The 14003-nt window shown below is 42.6% G+C and overlaps 1 protein-coding gene across 1 annotated transcript; it reads left to right on the top strand.

The window, feature by feature from the left end:
• Positions 1-345: 345 nt before the first annotated feature.
• On the top strand, positions 346-12101 carry erp44 (endoplasmic reticulum protein 44). The gene is made up of 11 exons (XM_052066117.1): positions 346-519; positions 2667-2739; positions 2831-2870; positions 4407-4522; positions 6078-6262; positions 7161-7276; positions 7362-7536; positions 7625-7736; positions 8489-8630; positions 10164-10266; positions 11593-12101. The coding sequence occupies exons 1-11, from the start codon at positions 460-462 to the stop codon at positions 11701-11703; spliced, it is 1233 nt and encodes a 410-aa protein (XP_051922077.1). The 5' UTR covers positions 346-459; the 3' UTR covers positions 11704-12101.
• The last annotated feature ends 1902 nt before the right edge of the window (positions 12102-14003 follow it).

Raw genomic sequence — 14003 nt, forward strand, 5'->3', positions numbered from 1 at the left:
GAAAATGATGCAACGCGTCCTTAAACTTATCAAAAGTCTATAAAAGATACGACAAATAAGTGACATGGGGACGTGCCGGTCGTGGTAAATTGCTAACATTTCATTAAGTGTTCATCTTTTCTCTGCTAGTTCAATTTTGTGTTTACCTTTGAATGCCAAACTCTCAAGTTTTCTCGCAGGGCGTCCCGTTGGATGCTGTGATTGTTAAACACTACAATTCCCGTTACATTTCAATCGATACCATGTTTGTAGTTTATTTTACAAGCAAAGACGTCTGTTTGCGTTTGTTTAAGAACTACATTTCCCAAATCACCTTTAGGTTAACCGGACGTTACCCTGTCGTTTCCGTGGTCACCACGAGATCGGTTCGCCGCTGTTCCTGCTGCAGCAAGTAGAGCGGCGTCGAAGCAGACAGGGACGATTCAACAACACCTCCATCTTCACACATTCTACAATACGATGAAACTATCAACAATATTACCTTTCCTCTTTGACCGCATCATTTGCGTCATACTGCTGGTAAGCGCCTTTCTCCGGTCCCTGCAAATGACACTCGGTTGATTGGAGCTAAAGCGCATGCTAACGTTAGCTGAGGGTTTCTAGCCAGCCACCCAGTCAGTCCACAGCTGCTAGCTAGCCGTACAGAGTCTCTTGTCATTAGAGGTGGCGACTTTATTTTTTGGAGCTGTGACTAATGTGCCAAACCGCTTATTCACTGCTGAGGCTCGTTGTCCTTGGCAGGGTGACTGGCGACGGAAGTTTTTGCATACCGTTTCGCATTACAGTTGGCGGAGACGAGCCGGTGATGTTGAATGAGATGTTCGCGGTTGGTGGATTCCTCTGTTGTGGCTTAATCTCATTGGATAACAACCCGGAAATGAGCGGTACCACTGTTGTGTTACTTTTGGGCTGACCTGAGAACAATCAGCTTTGCATGGTAATCGTCCTTGTATCAAGTTTATGAAGACGATAATATCAACTTTATTCATCCCACAATGCTTCCATTTCAGCAGCAATAATGGAAACCGGAGATTAAAGAGGAGCAGCAAGGAAGACAGATGTATGTTTAGGGCACTGAATGTAGTAATTCATTTTTACAAACCCAGTTCCAATGAAGTTGGGATATTGTGTTAAACATGCATAAAAACAGAGTACAATGATTTGCAAATCATGTTCAACCTATATTTACTGTAATTGAATACATGACAAAGAAAATATATTTAATGTTCAAACTGATACATGTCAATATCTGGCAAATAACCATTAACTTAATTTTAACATTTATGTAAAGTGGAAAAGTGTTCTGTGATCTGACGAGTCCACATTTGAAACTGTTTGTGGAAATTATGGATGTCGTGTCCTCCAGGCCAAAGAGGAAAAGAACTGGAAATCAGTTTTGCTCCTTCTGCCTTTTTGAAAACATATGCTCACATGCATGCATGTTACCATATTGTTTCATCTGGCATACATTTTATAATAATAATAATAACAATAATAATACATTTTATTTATAGGCGCCTTTTGCGACCTATAATCCAATGCGTCTTGTATGTGTTAAATACAGAAATAGCCCCCGCTACTGACACTACACCTTTTAACACGGTGGTGCCGTTTGATCGTGAAAATACAGTCATATAAATGCAACAATATGCCGAATCAAACTGCGCAGCAGCATTAGAATCAACGCTATTCTCATGCTTAGCTATCATTTCTGTCTTTTTCTTCAACAGACATTCGGTCTTCCTATTATCTTTATCATTAGCAGTTTTCTCTGTCTTTAGAGCCACACTTAGGGCTAATTAAGAGCAAAAAAAAACCCCGCAAAGACATCAGCAGTGTGTGACAAGAGAGCCAATTGGTGTTTGTGCGGGGCAAGAAAAAACACAACTGAGCACTCCAAAGCCAAGGCAGGGCTGTCTGAAAATAGCGCAAGGGAATATTTCTTTCAAAATGTTTTGTATAAATGAATTGTTCGTGAGTCTAGGCATAGGCTGTGACGTATTTGTTTGAAACATCCGGGATAAGCAATTAACTATCCTTCTTGAGTCATTGGCACGCCAACAATCAGCACTCCAATGTTTGCTTTGTCCAAGTTAATGATGACAGAGATCCACTTGTAGATGATTACTCAAAGGATTCTTCGCGATTATTTGCTTTTTGGGTGCGTACACGCTTGACAAATTTGGTGCCGCTAAGATGACCTTTTGCCATTTATTTTGTAGCCTGGTTTACATTTCTCATCCTTGGTAAAGTAAATCTGTATGAATGAACATTTAATGTGCTAAAGGGTGCTCCAGAGGCAATACAACACTGGTTAATTCTTTGTTGAGGATAATAATGGGGTGGCATAACTAGGATAGTAGACTACGTCCCCGGACCCTTTGATTATGAACCTGAGACCCCTAAATCATATTAAAATAATTTTGGAACAGGATATTGAACATCCATGCTCCTGATGTGTCCTCATGAATGGGAAGGAGACAGTGTTAAAACGGAAGTGTCAAACAAATGTGTAAACCTTTTAAAATGATTTTTTTTTCATTCATGTCTGCTCTCACTCGCATAATTCTCGAAATGAGAGCCACACACGGCCCTGACATTTTTCCCCGCCATGTAGCCCGTGTCGTTGTCGCCCTTTGGTTTTAATAGCTGATCATTTTCTAAAGGTGATGGGCCTTACCACTCCCGGACAAGCAGAAATCACCAGTTTGGACTCAGCCAACATTGACGACGTCTTAAGTAAGACAGCAAAGAGCGCTCCACTCTTAGCGCCGAATTTACAATTTACAGCATTGTAAGCGTTTTCGTGATTGTGTGTGTGTGCTTCCAGATAATGCTGGCGTTTCCTTAGTTAACTTTTATGCTGACTGGTAAGTAACTTCTTTGTGTGCTCTTTTTCATTTTCGTAGCGATATCAACATTGTTAACATCATTGTGCGGCAGCTTCTTTCGCACAGATAGCCGCATTGAAGCCATAACGGATGCTTGGACAGCCATTTAATCCAAATTTGATACGATAAACAAAGGGAGAAAAATAAACCCAATTTGTTTATATTTTTTCCCCGTTTGAAATATCCTCCTGACTACCAGTAGTTCAAATTTGTCCTCTGTAGACTACCGTATTTTCACGACTATAAGGCGCCATTAAAAGTCTTAAATTTTCTCCAAAATGGACAGGACGCCTTATGGTGCGGAGCGTCTTTTGTATGCGCTGAGTTCCAAAATCTGACTGACAGCCGACACGCTGTTTATATAGAGAAAAGGCGGAAGTGACTGTGGCCAGGCATGCGGGAAAGAAGTCGGCCAATCAGGGAAGGGTGGGCGTGTATATATACATATATGGAGAGAGAGAGAGAGAGTACAGGCATGCTGGGGAGCAGTCCGCCAATGGGTGAAGAGTGGGCGTGTAAGTGGACGCTAAAGGGACGCCGCAAGCAGGTACCAACACCTGTATAGAGTGTGGTAATGTGCATTGTTGCAAAACAACTCCGGTTTTGGTTTCTAAGAACCCCCGAAAATAAATTCGATAAAGAGACACGCCTACGAAGCTCAGTTCAAACTTCAAGCCATCGGTTATGCTTTTGGCATGCGTGCCCATCTCACAGCAGCGGTGAAAAACCAAGTCAAGCAAATGAACTCTGAGTTTGCCGTTATTCCCGGAGGCTTGACTAAAGAACTCCAACCGCTGGACATCGGCATCAACCGGGCGTTCAAAGTAAAGTTGCGAACGGCATGGGAACAATGGATGATCGATGGCAAACACAACTTTACAAAGAGTGCGAGGCAACGCTGGGCGAGTTACGCCACAATACGCAACAACGAGAGGGAAAGCGGCTTTTTTGATGGATTATGGTACTTGCACAATTGTTCACTTCTTTCTACACACACACGCGCTGCCACCATGTTTCGCTCTGTTCTTTACTTTCAAATGTGGGAAAGCTTCACACGAGAGAAATGTTGACTTTGCTGTTGCTACTCCTTCTTTCCACTCGGCAATGCGTAGCAACTCACACTTTAACATGTGATGCGTTCAAAGACAACTGGGATGTGCAGTCCTCTGCTTCTGATACAGAGGATGAGGACTTTGATGGATTTCTGGGTGATGATTGATTGAAAAACGTGAGAACATTGTACGATGGCTAAATAAAATACACCCGAACTCAGTTCTGCTTTCGTTGCCTTTTTAAAAACTTGTATCTGTATGTCTTGGCATGCTACTGTCATCAAAAAATGTGACTTATGCATTATTCATAAAAATGTATTTTATGTCATGGGAAGCCACTGTAATAGGACAATGTAAATGTAAATTTCCCCAGTGTGGGACGAATAAAGGATATCTTATCTTATCTTATGTTTATTTCACATTCGGTCACTGTCGGAAATTGTGTAAATCTCACTTGTTTCAGGTGCAGATTTAGTCAGATGCTCCATCCCATCTTTGAGGAGGCGTCTAATATCATGCGGGAGGAGTTCCCTGACACCAAGCAGGTGGTGTTTGCACGAGTTGACTGCGACCAGCATTGTGAGTATTAACAACTCCGCCACTCCGCTTCTTTTACCGCCCACTCCTTGTGAAAGCACATCTATCTTGTTGACCCCCCACCCCTCCCCATGAAAAATCAGATTTTGGTTAATTGATTCAAACAAAAAAAATGCTTGCTAATTACCACCTGACAATCACAAAACACATCCATGTGGTCTCATCAACACATGGCAAATGCAATGCTGAAAATACATACGCAGGATTTAAATGCACAGAAGATGTTAATTATAGGGCTGAATAATTGAATAAAAAAAAGGTGGAGAAGTAAAACCTCTGCTTTGAAGCCTTTCAGGGATCGTTTTGCCGCATGGATGAATATCACTGCATTACACCCAACCACTTCGCATTGAAATATGATGGCGAGATGGTGGCGAGCCAGGTGGAAGGAGGTAGTAAAAGGCAGACAAAGTCTGAAGTTTGGTTCACTTCGCACTTGACCAGGAAAATAAAGTACAGTCTATACCACGACAGCACATCTTTGATGAACAAAACAAACACATTTATGAATGGTAACTAATTTAATATAGTCTACTATCGCTATGTGTACTATCCCCCAAGCAGCCGGTGCACTTTTAATTGATTGATTGAAGAAACTGTAAGAAAACCATCGTAAGCAATAAGCACGTGTGTACACGGTGGCCACAACGCACGCAGAGTCAACAACTGGCAGTTAACTGTACACTCGCACTCGCTGACACCCACATCACTCACCGGGTCATGCCACGCCCTATGAAGAAAGGCGACCGCGAGTGGATGAAAATAATTCTTGCGCCTAACATGCACTTGCTGTCTTTTATATCGCAGTATATAGCAGTATCTGTCAAAATCGCATTTTTACTTTTTACTTAACTTTAATTGGAAAGCTTGAATTAGTCTATCTAATATCTGCAGCCCAAAGAAGCCAACGGGTGAAAATTAAACGACGGTATGACTAATATTGATATCCTTTCAAGTATATCTCCTAAGCTCTATCAAAGTTGTTGATTAAATGCTCTAAACAGTTCGGCACCTTTCATGCTATACGCGCTTAATGGAAAGGGCTCCCGCGCACATACCCGCACCGTATTTGATGGGTCGACGTCCGCAAAGATGGCCGCTGCACCAAAGCGCAGCGCAGACACAAACCGCCCCGGCCGCAGCCCTTTTGAGATAAAGCAAATTAAAGAGAATTATTGATGACCCGCAAACTGTTTGAAGGCTAATGACAAAACTGCTTCTTCCTGTGAAGCCTGGAGGCTTAGAGACGCCCCACCGAGAGATTGACACCTGCCACGCACGCACGCACACGGGGAGGGAGTGTCTGCACAGCGAATATTTACCTCGGTGGGGGGGCAGCTTTCATGTGGGAGATCAGAGCTCAGAGCTGTCTGAAGGTTGTGTTTTCAGCCTTTTCACCGCCACCATCGCCCGCCGCCACTCTATGGCGTTCACTAGCCGCACCCCCCCCAACCCCCACCCGCGTGTGCAAACGTGCTTTACTGTTCTTCAACAATCAATTGCTTCCTCTAACTTCGCCTTCTTCCCCCCCGTGTAGCCGACATAGCGCAGCGCTACCGCATCAGTAAGTACCCCACGCTGAAGCTGTTTCGCAACGGCATGATGATGAAGCGGGAGTACAGGGGTCAGAGGTCAGTGGTGGCCATCGCCGACTTCATCCGCCAGCAGCAGGTTGACCCCGTGAAAGAGATCCACTCCCTGGAGGAGCTGAAGACTGCGGATGTGAGCGGCAACAACACACGTTTGTCTGGAGTGTTTGTCTGGAGTCTTTTATTACTGGCCGATAGGGCTGCACAGCGCATCCAATTCAAATTAACAGTGCAATGTAGAAGAAAGCAATTTTCAAATCAAGAAGGCTGCAATGTAAAAAAAAAAAGGTCAATAACATTTACGTTTTATATACATACACACAGGTGCTCGTTCCAGAAATTAGAATACGATGAAAGAGGTGATTTATTTTTCATATATTCAAAAAGTGAAACTTGTGTAATGCATACGTTCATTCCACACAGACTGATGCATTTCAAGTGTTAATTCATTTTATATTTAGATGATTATCGTTGAAAATTTAAACGCAAACAAATTCACTCTCTCTGGAAATGAATGGAATAATATTTAAGACAATACAGTGTGTGTGTGGGGGGGATAGATAGAGAGAGAGATAAATAAATAAATAAATTCACATTCACACACATACCCAAAGACTGCATAGCTCCATGGACTCTTAATTTTAGCCTGTACAAGCCTAATAAATAATTTTGGATGCCCTCATTAAAGCTTGTGTCGGCAATTTCGCCAAATTGATGCTATTTGCGTTCCCAGGCAAGTACATCACGATACATTTTTGCGTTGAAAGTTAACATTCGATTAGCATAAATGCCACGGCCATAGTGATTGTATCGTTGCTCGTTTTCAAGCGAAAAACCCATGAAGAGTTTCAGTACAGAAACAGTCCGTCTGAGATGGACCCATACACATTTAAAAGTGGACTGTTGCGACGAATAACCCAACATTTTATTTTCTGTCGACATTGTGGCATTTGAGGAATAGGATGTAAAACCCTGCAAACTTCTTGAAACAATTTTATTACACACCGACCCTCTTAGTTTTTCTTCAACAGAGGAGCAAAAGGAACATTATTGGATACTTTGAGAAGAAAGACTCTGACAACTACCACACCTTTGAAAAAGTCTCCAACATCCTCCGAGATGACTGCGTCTTTATGGCTGCTTTCGGGTGAGTTTTTTTCCCTTTCTCTTATTCGCACAATTCTTCAGTAAGGTCTCCACGGTGTGGTATTGACCTTCATCTTCAACTCCAGATCGGTGTCCGAGTCGGAGCGCTTCAGTGGGGACAACGTCATCTACAAACCGGTTGGGGAGAGCATCCCCGATATGGTTTACCTCGGCTCCCTCACCAACTTTGACCTGACCTACGCTTGGGCTCAGGACAAGTGTGTGCCTCTGGTCAGGGAGATCACCTTTGAAAACGGGGAGGTTAGTCCCTTGCCTCCCTATTCATGATCACATCCTCAGAGATCTTCGAATGGACAACATCATTTTGAACACAATCGCTGTTTTCCAGGAGCTCACCGAAGAGGGCATCCCTTTCCTTATCCTGTTCCATCTCAAAGAAGACAATGAGAGCTTAGAGAAGTTCCAGCAAGAAGTAGCTCGTCAGCTCATCAGCGAGAAAGGTCAGCTTGTTTCATTTTATTTTGTCGTGTGTGATGTCTTTTCCCCCACTTTTTACAGAAACTTGTGACCTGTTTTATTGAACATGGCTCTTTTATGGAACGGTGTGGAACTTTTTATCTGTGCACATGCACAAGTGCAGAGCAACAAAATTGACTGAATAGTTATAACCCTCCCAAGAGACCCCCACCGCCCCAAAAACCAAACAAACAAAAATAAATGACCAACAGAGGGAGACAGAATGGACAAGCCTCCACTTGACATAGATGCTCCTTTACCCACTGCTGTGAATGCAGAAGTATAATACTCCACAGTCTCCACTTTGCTGTAGCACTCCCTGTTCTTTCTGATCGCAGTCTGCTCTTGAATAAAGTGTCTCCCTTTGAGGAAATAAATAGTGGCTAGCCTTGTTCTCCTTTTTTGTGGTTTTAAGTTAGCGGAGTCATTACCACTGATGTGTGAATTTGGCCTGTTTCCTTTTTTTTTTTGCCTTTTCCTGTTCTCTTGAAGTTGAAACAGTAGGAACAGATGCTCCCATTTCACTGCATTGGACATAGTCAGCGCACCACTGCTCCATTCGCTCTTGCCGCTTTTCCCTTTGTACTACCAGGTATTTCTAGTACCTGGTCAGCCGAGATTGCCTGTGTGCCTTCGAGGAGAATAGCCATTTGAGGATGCATATTTACAAATGCTAGTAGAGGGGGAACTCAACCAATAGCCTTTGTGTGATGGCAAACTGTTCTGTGTTGCTCAGGTTCCATCAACTTCCTGCACGCGGACTGCGACAAGTTCCGCCATCCTCTCCTCCATATCCAGAAGACTCCTGCCGACTGTCCCGTTATCGCTATTGACTCGTTCAGGCACATGTATGTGTTCCCGGACTATAAAGACCTCAAGTAAGCTCCCACCTCTTTCCTTCTCTCTTCTCACGGTTGACCTCGGTCGGCCAAGGAAGAAATAGCGTATTTTTACTACTCCGTATTAAATGCATAGTGTCAGTTACGGGTGCCATTATGGTGTGTTATGTGCTTGTGAAAATACGGTAAGCCTCATTTGGATCACCATTAAACTTTGTCAACATGGGTTAGAGGTGCGTCAATTGATTTAGAGCTAATCGATGACCAGATAAATCAACAACCATTTAGATGTTAACAGATGAATCTAGCAAAATCTGGATCTGCACCAAAATCAGATTGGATCCTCCATGGCCAATTCTCCACAATTTGTTGTTGTTTTGGAAATGTTCTTTTGATTACAAAATTGCAAAATATTTCACGTCACCATTTACAGTCATCATGTCACTTAAATTAGCTCTTGCACATCCGTGGAGTGAGAATGTTTCAAATATAAAACAAAATTCAAGAGAGCTAACGAAACAAACAGAGATTCCACCAAGCACATCATTCCAGCTATGTTGGCAATGAGAAGGGCAAACAATGCCTTCAATATGACGCAGCGGGGTTCGAAGCTAACCCACTGTAAACTACAACCACAATAATCAGCATATTGTTAAATGAATCGCCGTCAGTAAATCTTTTTTTTTTTTTGTTTTTGTTGCAAGGCTTGTAATGAGCTCATAGTACGATACAAATGTGACTTTTTTTACTTGTATATAATGTGTGGCCTACAAAAAAAGATAAGTTGAAATAAAACACTTTTTTAAAAATTATTTGGCGTCCACTGGAAAGTGTGTACCAGTGTAATTGCAGTATTCACATGTCAAACCGATGAAGCAAATCTAATGACAGCTGACCACAAATTTGACTAGTGCCTATTCTTTGTGCTTAATGATATCATGAGCCACCATTCTTCTCATCTGCCTAGATAAAGGAGTTTTTATTACACACACACACACACACACACACACACACACACACACACACAAATACAGCATAATCGGCTCTTGCGCGCCAGCCAAAAAAATGTCAGGCCCTTCTTCCACGTGTGCTTTATGAATGGGCCAGGACAGCAGAGCTAATGTGACATGATTTGGCACGGGCAATAAGTGCTAAACTAATCCATTCTAATCAAATATGCTCCTATTTATTCTGCCCCCACTCTCCCCAATCAGAGCCCGATCACATAGACACGAGCCCCGAGGACTGACCGGCCTCGCTCAGCCTAATTGCATCACATCAGCGCTGCGTGCAGCACACAGCTTGAAATTGCATTAGCGCAGCCTATGTTGTATGTATGCACTAATGCTAGACACGCACACACACAAGCTCCACCAGGGGTACTAGGTGCCATCCGTGTAACACGACAGCCTCTCGTGACCTGTCGTTAATAAGATGCTTTATGGATTAACGCGTCCTCGTGTCACCGGCGTTTTATTGTCCCTTACAACGAGTCAGACTGGAACTATGTGGAACGCAGTGTCGGAATGTGCCGCCGATTCATGGCGTGTTCTTTGTGCTGAATCTTTCTAGTATTCCTGGCAAGCTGAAACAGTTCGTGTTGGACCTTCACTCCGGAAAACTACACAGAGAGTTCCACCACGGTCCAGATCCCACGGACACCACGCCCGGACAGGTCTGGGTACACACCGCCTTGAAAACCGCTCGAACACAATCGAATGACATTCAGTGCAAGAGCTCCGTTCAGAAAAAAAACTCATATTGATAGTAATGCTCTGTTTTGATTGTGAGAAACATTTACAGTGGAGCCTCGGGTTTTGCACATTAATAGAAAAATTATTTTGATTTACGGTGTTTTATCGATTTGCAAATCGTCTTGGCATGGATACGCCGAAGGCTCTTTTGTCTTTCTTCTCATGCTCTGTAGCTATTATTGGCAATGTGCGTCACACATTGCAAATAAGTTGCTGTTGGTTTTTTTGTTTTTATTCTTAATTAGCCTTCTGAGTGGCTTCTAAGAAACAAGAAGCTTGCGATAGTGTACAGAAGCTCATGGCGCAGACACGCGGAAGGATCTATTGTGCTTGTTCTGGTGCTGCGCAATTGTCATTGGCCCTGCGTCACACTGCAATTAGTGTACTGTCTCTTTTCTCTGAATTAGCCCTGAGAATGACTCCTAAGAAAAGGATAAGTGCTCGTTGTGCTATTCAGAAGCTAATTCCAATATTTCAAACAATCACATAGTTTAGCCCCAAGCTACCTGTACAGCAAGAACACTTGAAGATTTAACAGACACGGTGTACAGTCAAATGTGTTTTTCACACTCTTAAACTAATGCCCATCCGTGCACATCACATGTTACTCCTGCCCTTGGGTATTTGTCATTGGCAACCATGAAATGAGCTTTGTGATTGGCCTGCTTTAGCATTTATGGACAGGCTCATAAATGAGTCGTACATTTTGAGCAGGGAAAACCTATAGTGGTCATTTGAAGATATTGTTATCTTGAGTACTGCTTTGCCCAAGGATGGTATGGTGTTCCTCAGGGTTCACTTTTGAGGCCCCTGCTGTTTTCATTGTATTTGTTACCCATGGGCTCCATCTTAAAGGAAGCATGGTGACGAGGTACAAGTAATTTTGTGGGCAGGTACGGCCCCTTTTCTTGCCTGCCCATGGAGACACGCACTTGGGCCACCCCACTTTAAGCTAACCCATGTAGCTGGATAATATAACAATATTCACAGGCACATCTATTTTTATGAAGTACAATAAGGTCTTTTTCGCTCATTAAAAAACACATTACAAATATTTAGTTGGCTTTTTTGGGGGGGGAGAGGCCGAAACGAATTAATGGCATTTACATTCATTTTACAGGGGAATGATAATCAATGACTTGTACTTGTAACACTTCCCCTCGAAAAATGCCGCAATATCTTAGCAGAAGCGGCTCACGTCGTCCTTTTGTCATTTGAAATGACTTGGCCTCTGTGTTTGTCATCAGGAGGAGATCGGGGGCGACGGGGCCAGCAAACCCCCGCAGAGCTCCTTCCAAAAGCTGGCGCCCAGCGAGACTCGCTACACCATCCTCGGACGGGACCGCGATGAGCTGTGACATCAGCCGCCTTTCCTACCAGTCACCCTTTTTGACTCAGTGCCACACCTCGGGGGGTGGGGACATCCGGGGAGGGGAGCTTCGGGTCAGGACACAGGCCAGCGGGACAGAAGAGCAACACCCAACACCCTTACTGAAAGAGAGATGAAGAAGAACTGGAGAAGCGAAAGGGTGATAGTGCAACGCCCATGACACAACCATGTTGGAATAGCCTATATTTTCTTAACTTGTAACATTTTATTTGGATTCTGGGGAAAGGTGAAGACTTAAGAAGTGCGTGGGTTTAGGGGTAAAAGCATGAGAAGTATTTTTGTTTATTTGGGGTTTTTTTTCAAGCTTGTACATATGTTTTTGTTCCTTGGCATTTGTTGATCTAAATTAAATGCACCGTTATTTTTCTTTGTTGATTCTATTCACCCCTCTCTCCACTAGTTCTCTTACGTGGCTCTTTTCCACCAAGGTTACTCCGACGCCGCCTCATGTGGGCGATACTCATTATGTCTTCGTAAAAGCACAAGAAGATATTTTGAAGTAGTATCATCTCTCGCTCTCTCTCTGTGCAAGATTTCTGAAGGATTATAAATATGTCAGCTACTTGGTACTTCTTGTTTCAAGCTAGGTGTAGGGAAACTGCAAGTGGATTTGCCGTGCTTTTCTCAAAGCAAAAACATCAGAGGAACTGTAATAAGAAGACTGAAAACACGTGGCCCATGAAGGCACAATAATAAACACTCCTCCCAAAATAGCAAAATAGGATATTGGGCTTTTGGTTGAAAATTGACAGCGAACCTCAAATTCACATGAACATGTGAACTCAAATTGACCTGTGAACATTTGAATGAGCTGTGAAGTGTTTCAGTACTTTTGCAGAACTTGCTGTTCTGTCACAAGCTGAATGGCAAAATTTAAGTGTTTGATCCATGAATGCACTGATGCATTCCCTGCTTCAATTAGAATTGGCATTTAAACAGGTGTGGTCATCATGTCTCTCACGTTTCAACATCATGAAACCAAGACAACACCTTACAATTGACCAAGAGATTGAAATAGAATGTTCTCAGAATGATGTGGCCACTGAGCTGAGTCATCACCAAGTTGCAACAGACACTGGAAGTGTCACAGAAAGGCATAAAAGTAGACATCCGTAGATATTGTGAACAGTTGTGAATTATGCCAGAAGCATATCACCGTTGGACATTGCATCCAGAAGTTTTGAGAAGCTCAAATGACCATGATACATACTGGTTCATCATGAAATTTCATGTGAAACCCACCTACATTGGATCCCCTTCATGTTTCTGGTTTATTGTAATAAATCTGTTTTTTTTTTCTTTTTGCAGAAGCCCCTTCATGCCTTGCTTTGCATGTGTAAACTTGTTTTTTTTCTGTTTTTCCCTCCATGGCAATTTTAAAGAGTGTCACTTGGTCATGAGCAATGGGGCCAATGTCTGAACTAACCTTTTGTGAGTTGTTAGTATAATTTATATTGAAAACAATCACCACCACAAATCTAGCACGAAGACTTAAACAGCCCCAGATAGGAAAACGGTTCCCTACCCCTGACTAACATCGTCAGAGTTTAGCACTCTGAAGAGAGATCCTGTGAGTTTTGCAAAAGTGGCTCGAATTCATTGTCTTTCTTTTCACTTTAAAAAAATGCTTTTCAGAGAACAATATATATTTTTTCTTTTTCCAACGCTGGGAACCCATGAGAATGTTTGATCCAGAAGGCCATGCAAAAAAAAAAAACACAATTGACCTCAAACCCACAAATGCTCATCATTTGATCGTCATTGTTATACAAAGTAGGTTCTTCCCTACCCCTGCACAAAATCATTACTTACAAAAAAAAGGTGATTGCCAAAGATCAGACTAAAATTACAAGTGAAAATATTTTTTCTGTGCTGTGCCACTGAAGCTGAATAACCTCCACTGTGATAAATAATGAAAGGCTTTTCTTATCCGTCGAGTGTTTGCCTCGAATCCAACCATGTTTTTGTACACGTGCACATCCACATGATCATGGCTGTTGTATGTCAAAAGGAGGAACACTCTTAAAAAATGTTTAATCAATCTCTGGTACAAGTTATTGATCCTTGAAATGGATCCAAAAGAAGACTTAAGATTTAGCGGACTTGTTTCTCAGTTTGTACTGTCCAATCGAGGCCAAGAGACATCGGGACATCATTCCCAACACATGAAAGAATCGGGGGGATGCCATTTCCAAATAACTCATCTCAAGAAGGGGAAGAAGTTGGGAAAGGGATGATGATTAAAAGTCATTTTCCAAAATGTTGTGT

Source organism: Hippocampus zosterae, chromosome 5, assembly GCF_025434085.1.
Source record: "Hippocampus zosterae strain Florida chromosome 5, ASM2543408v3, whole genome shotgun sequence".
NCBI lineage: Eukaryota > Metazoa > Chordata > Actinopteri > Syngnathiformes > Syngnathidae > Hippocampus > Hippocampus zosterae.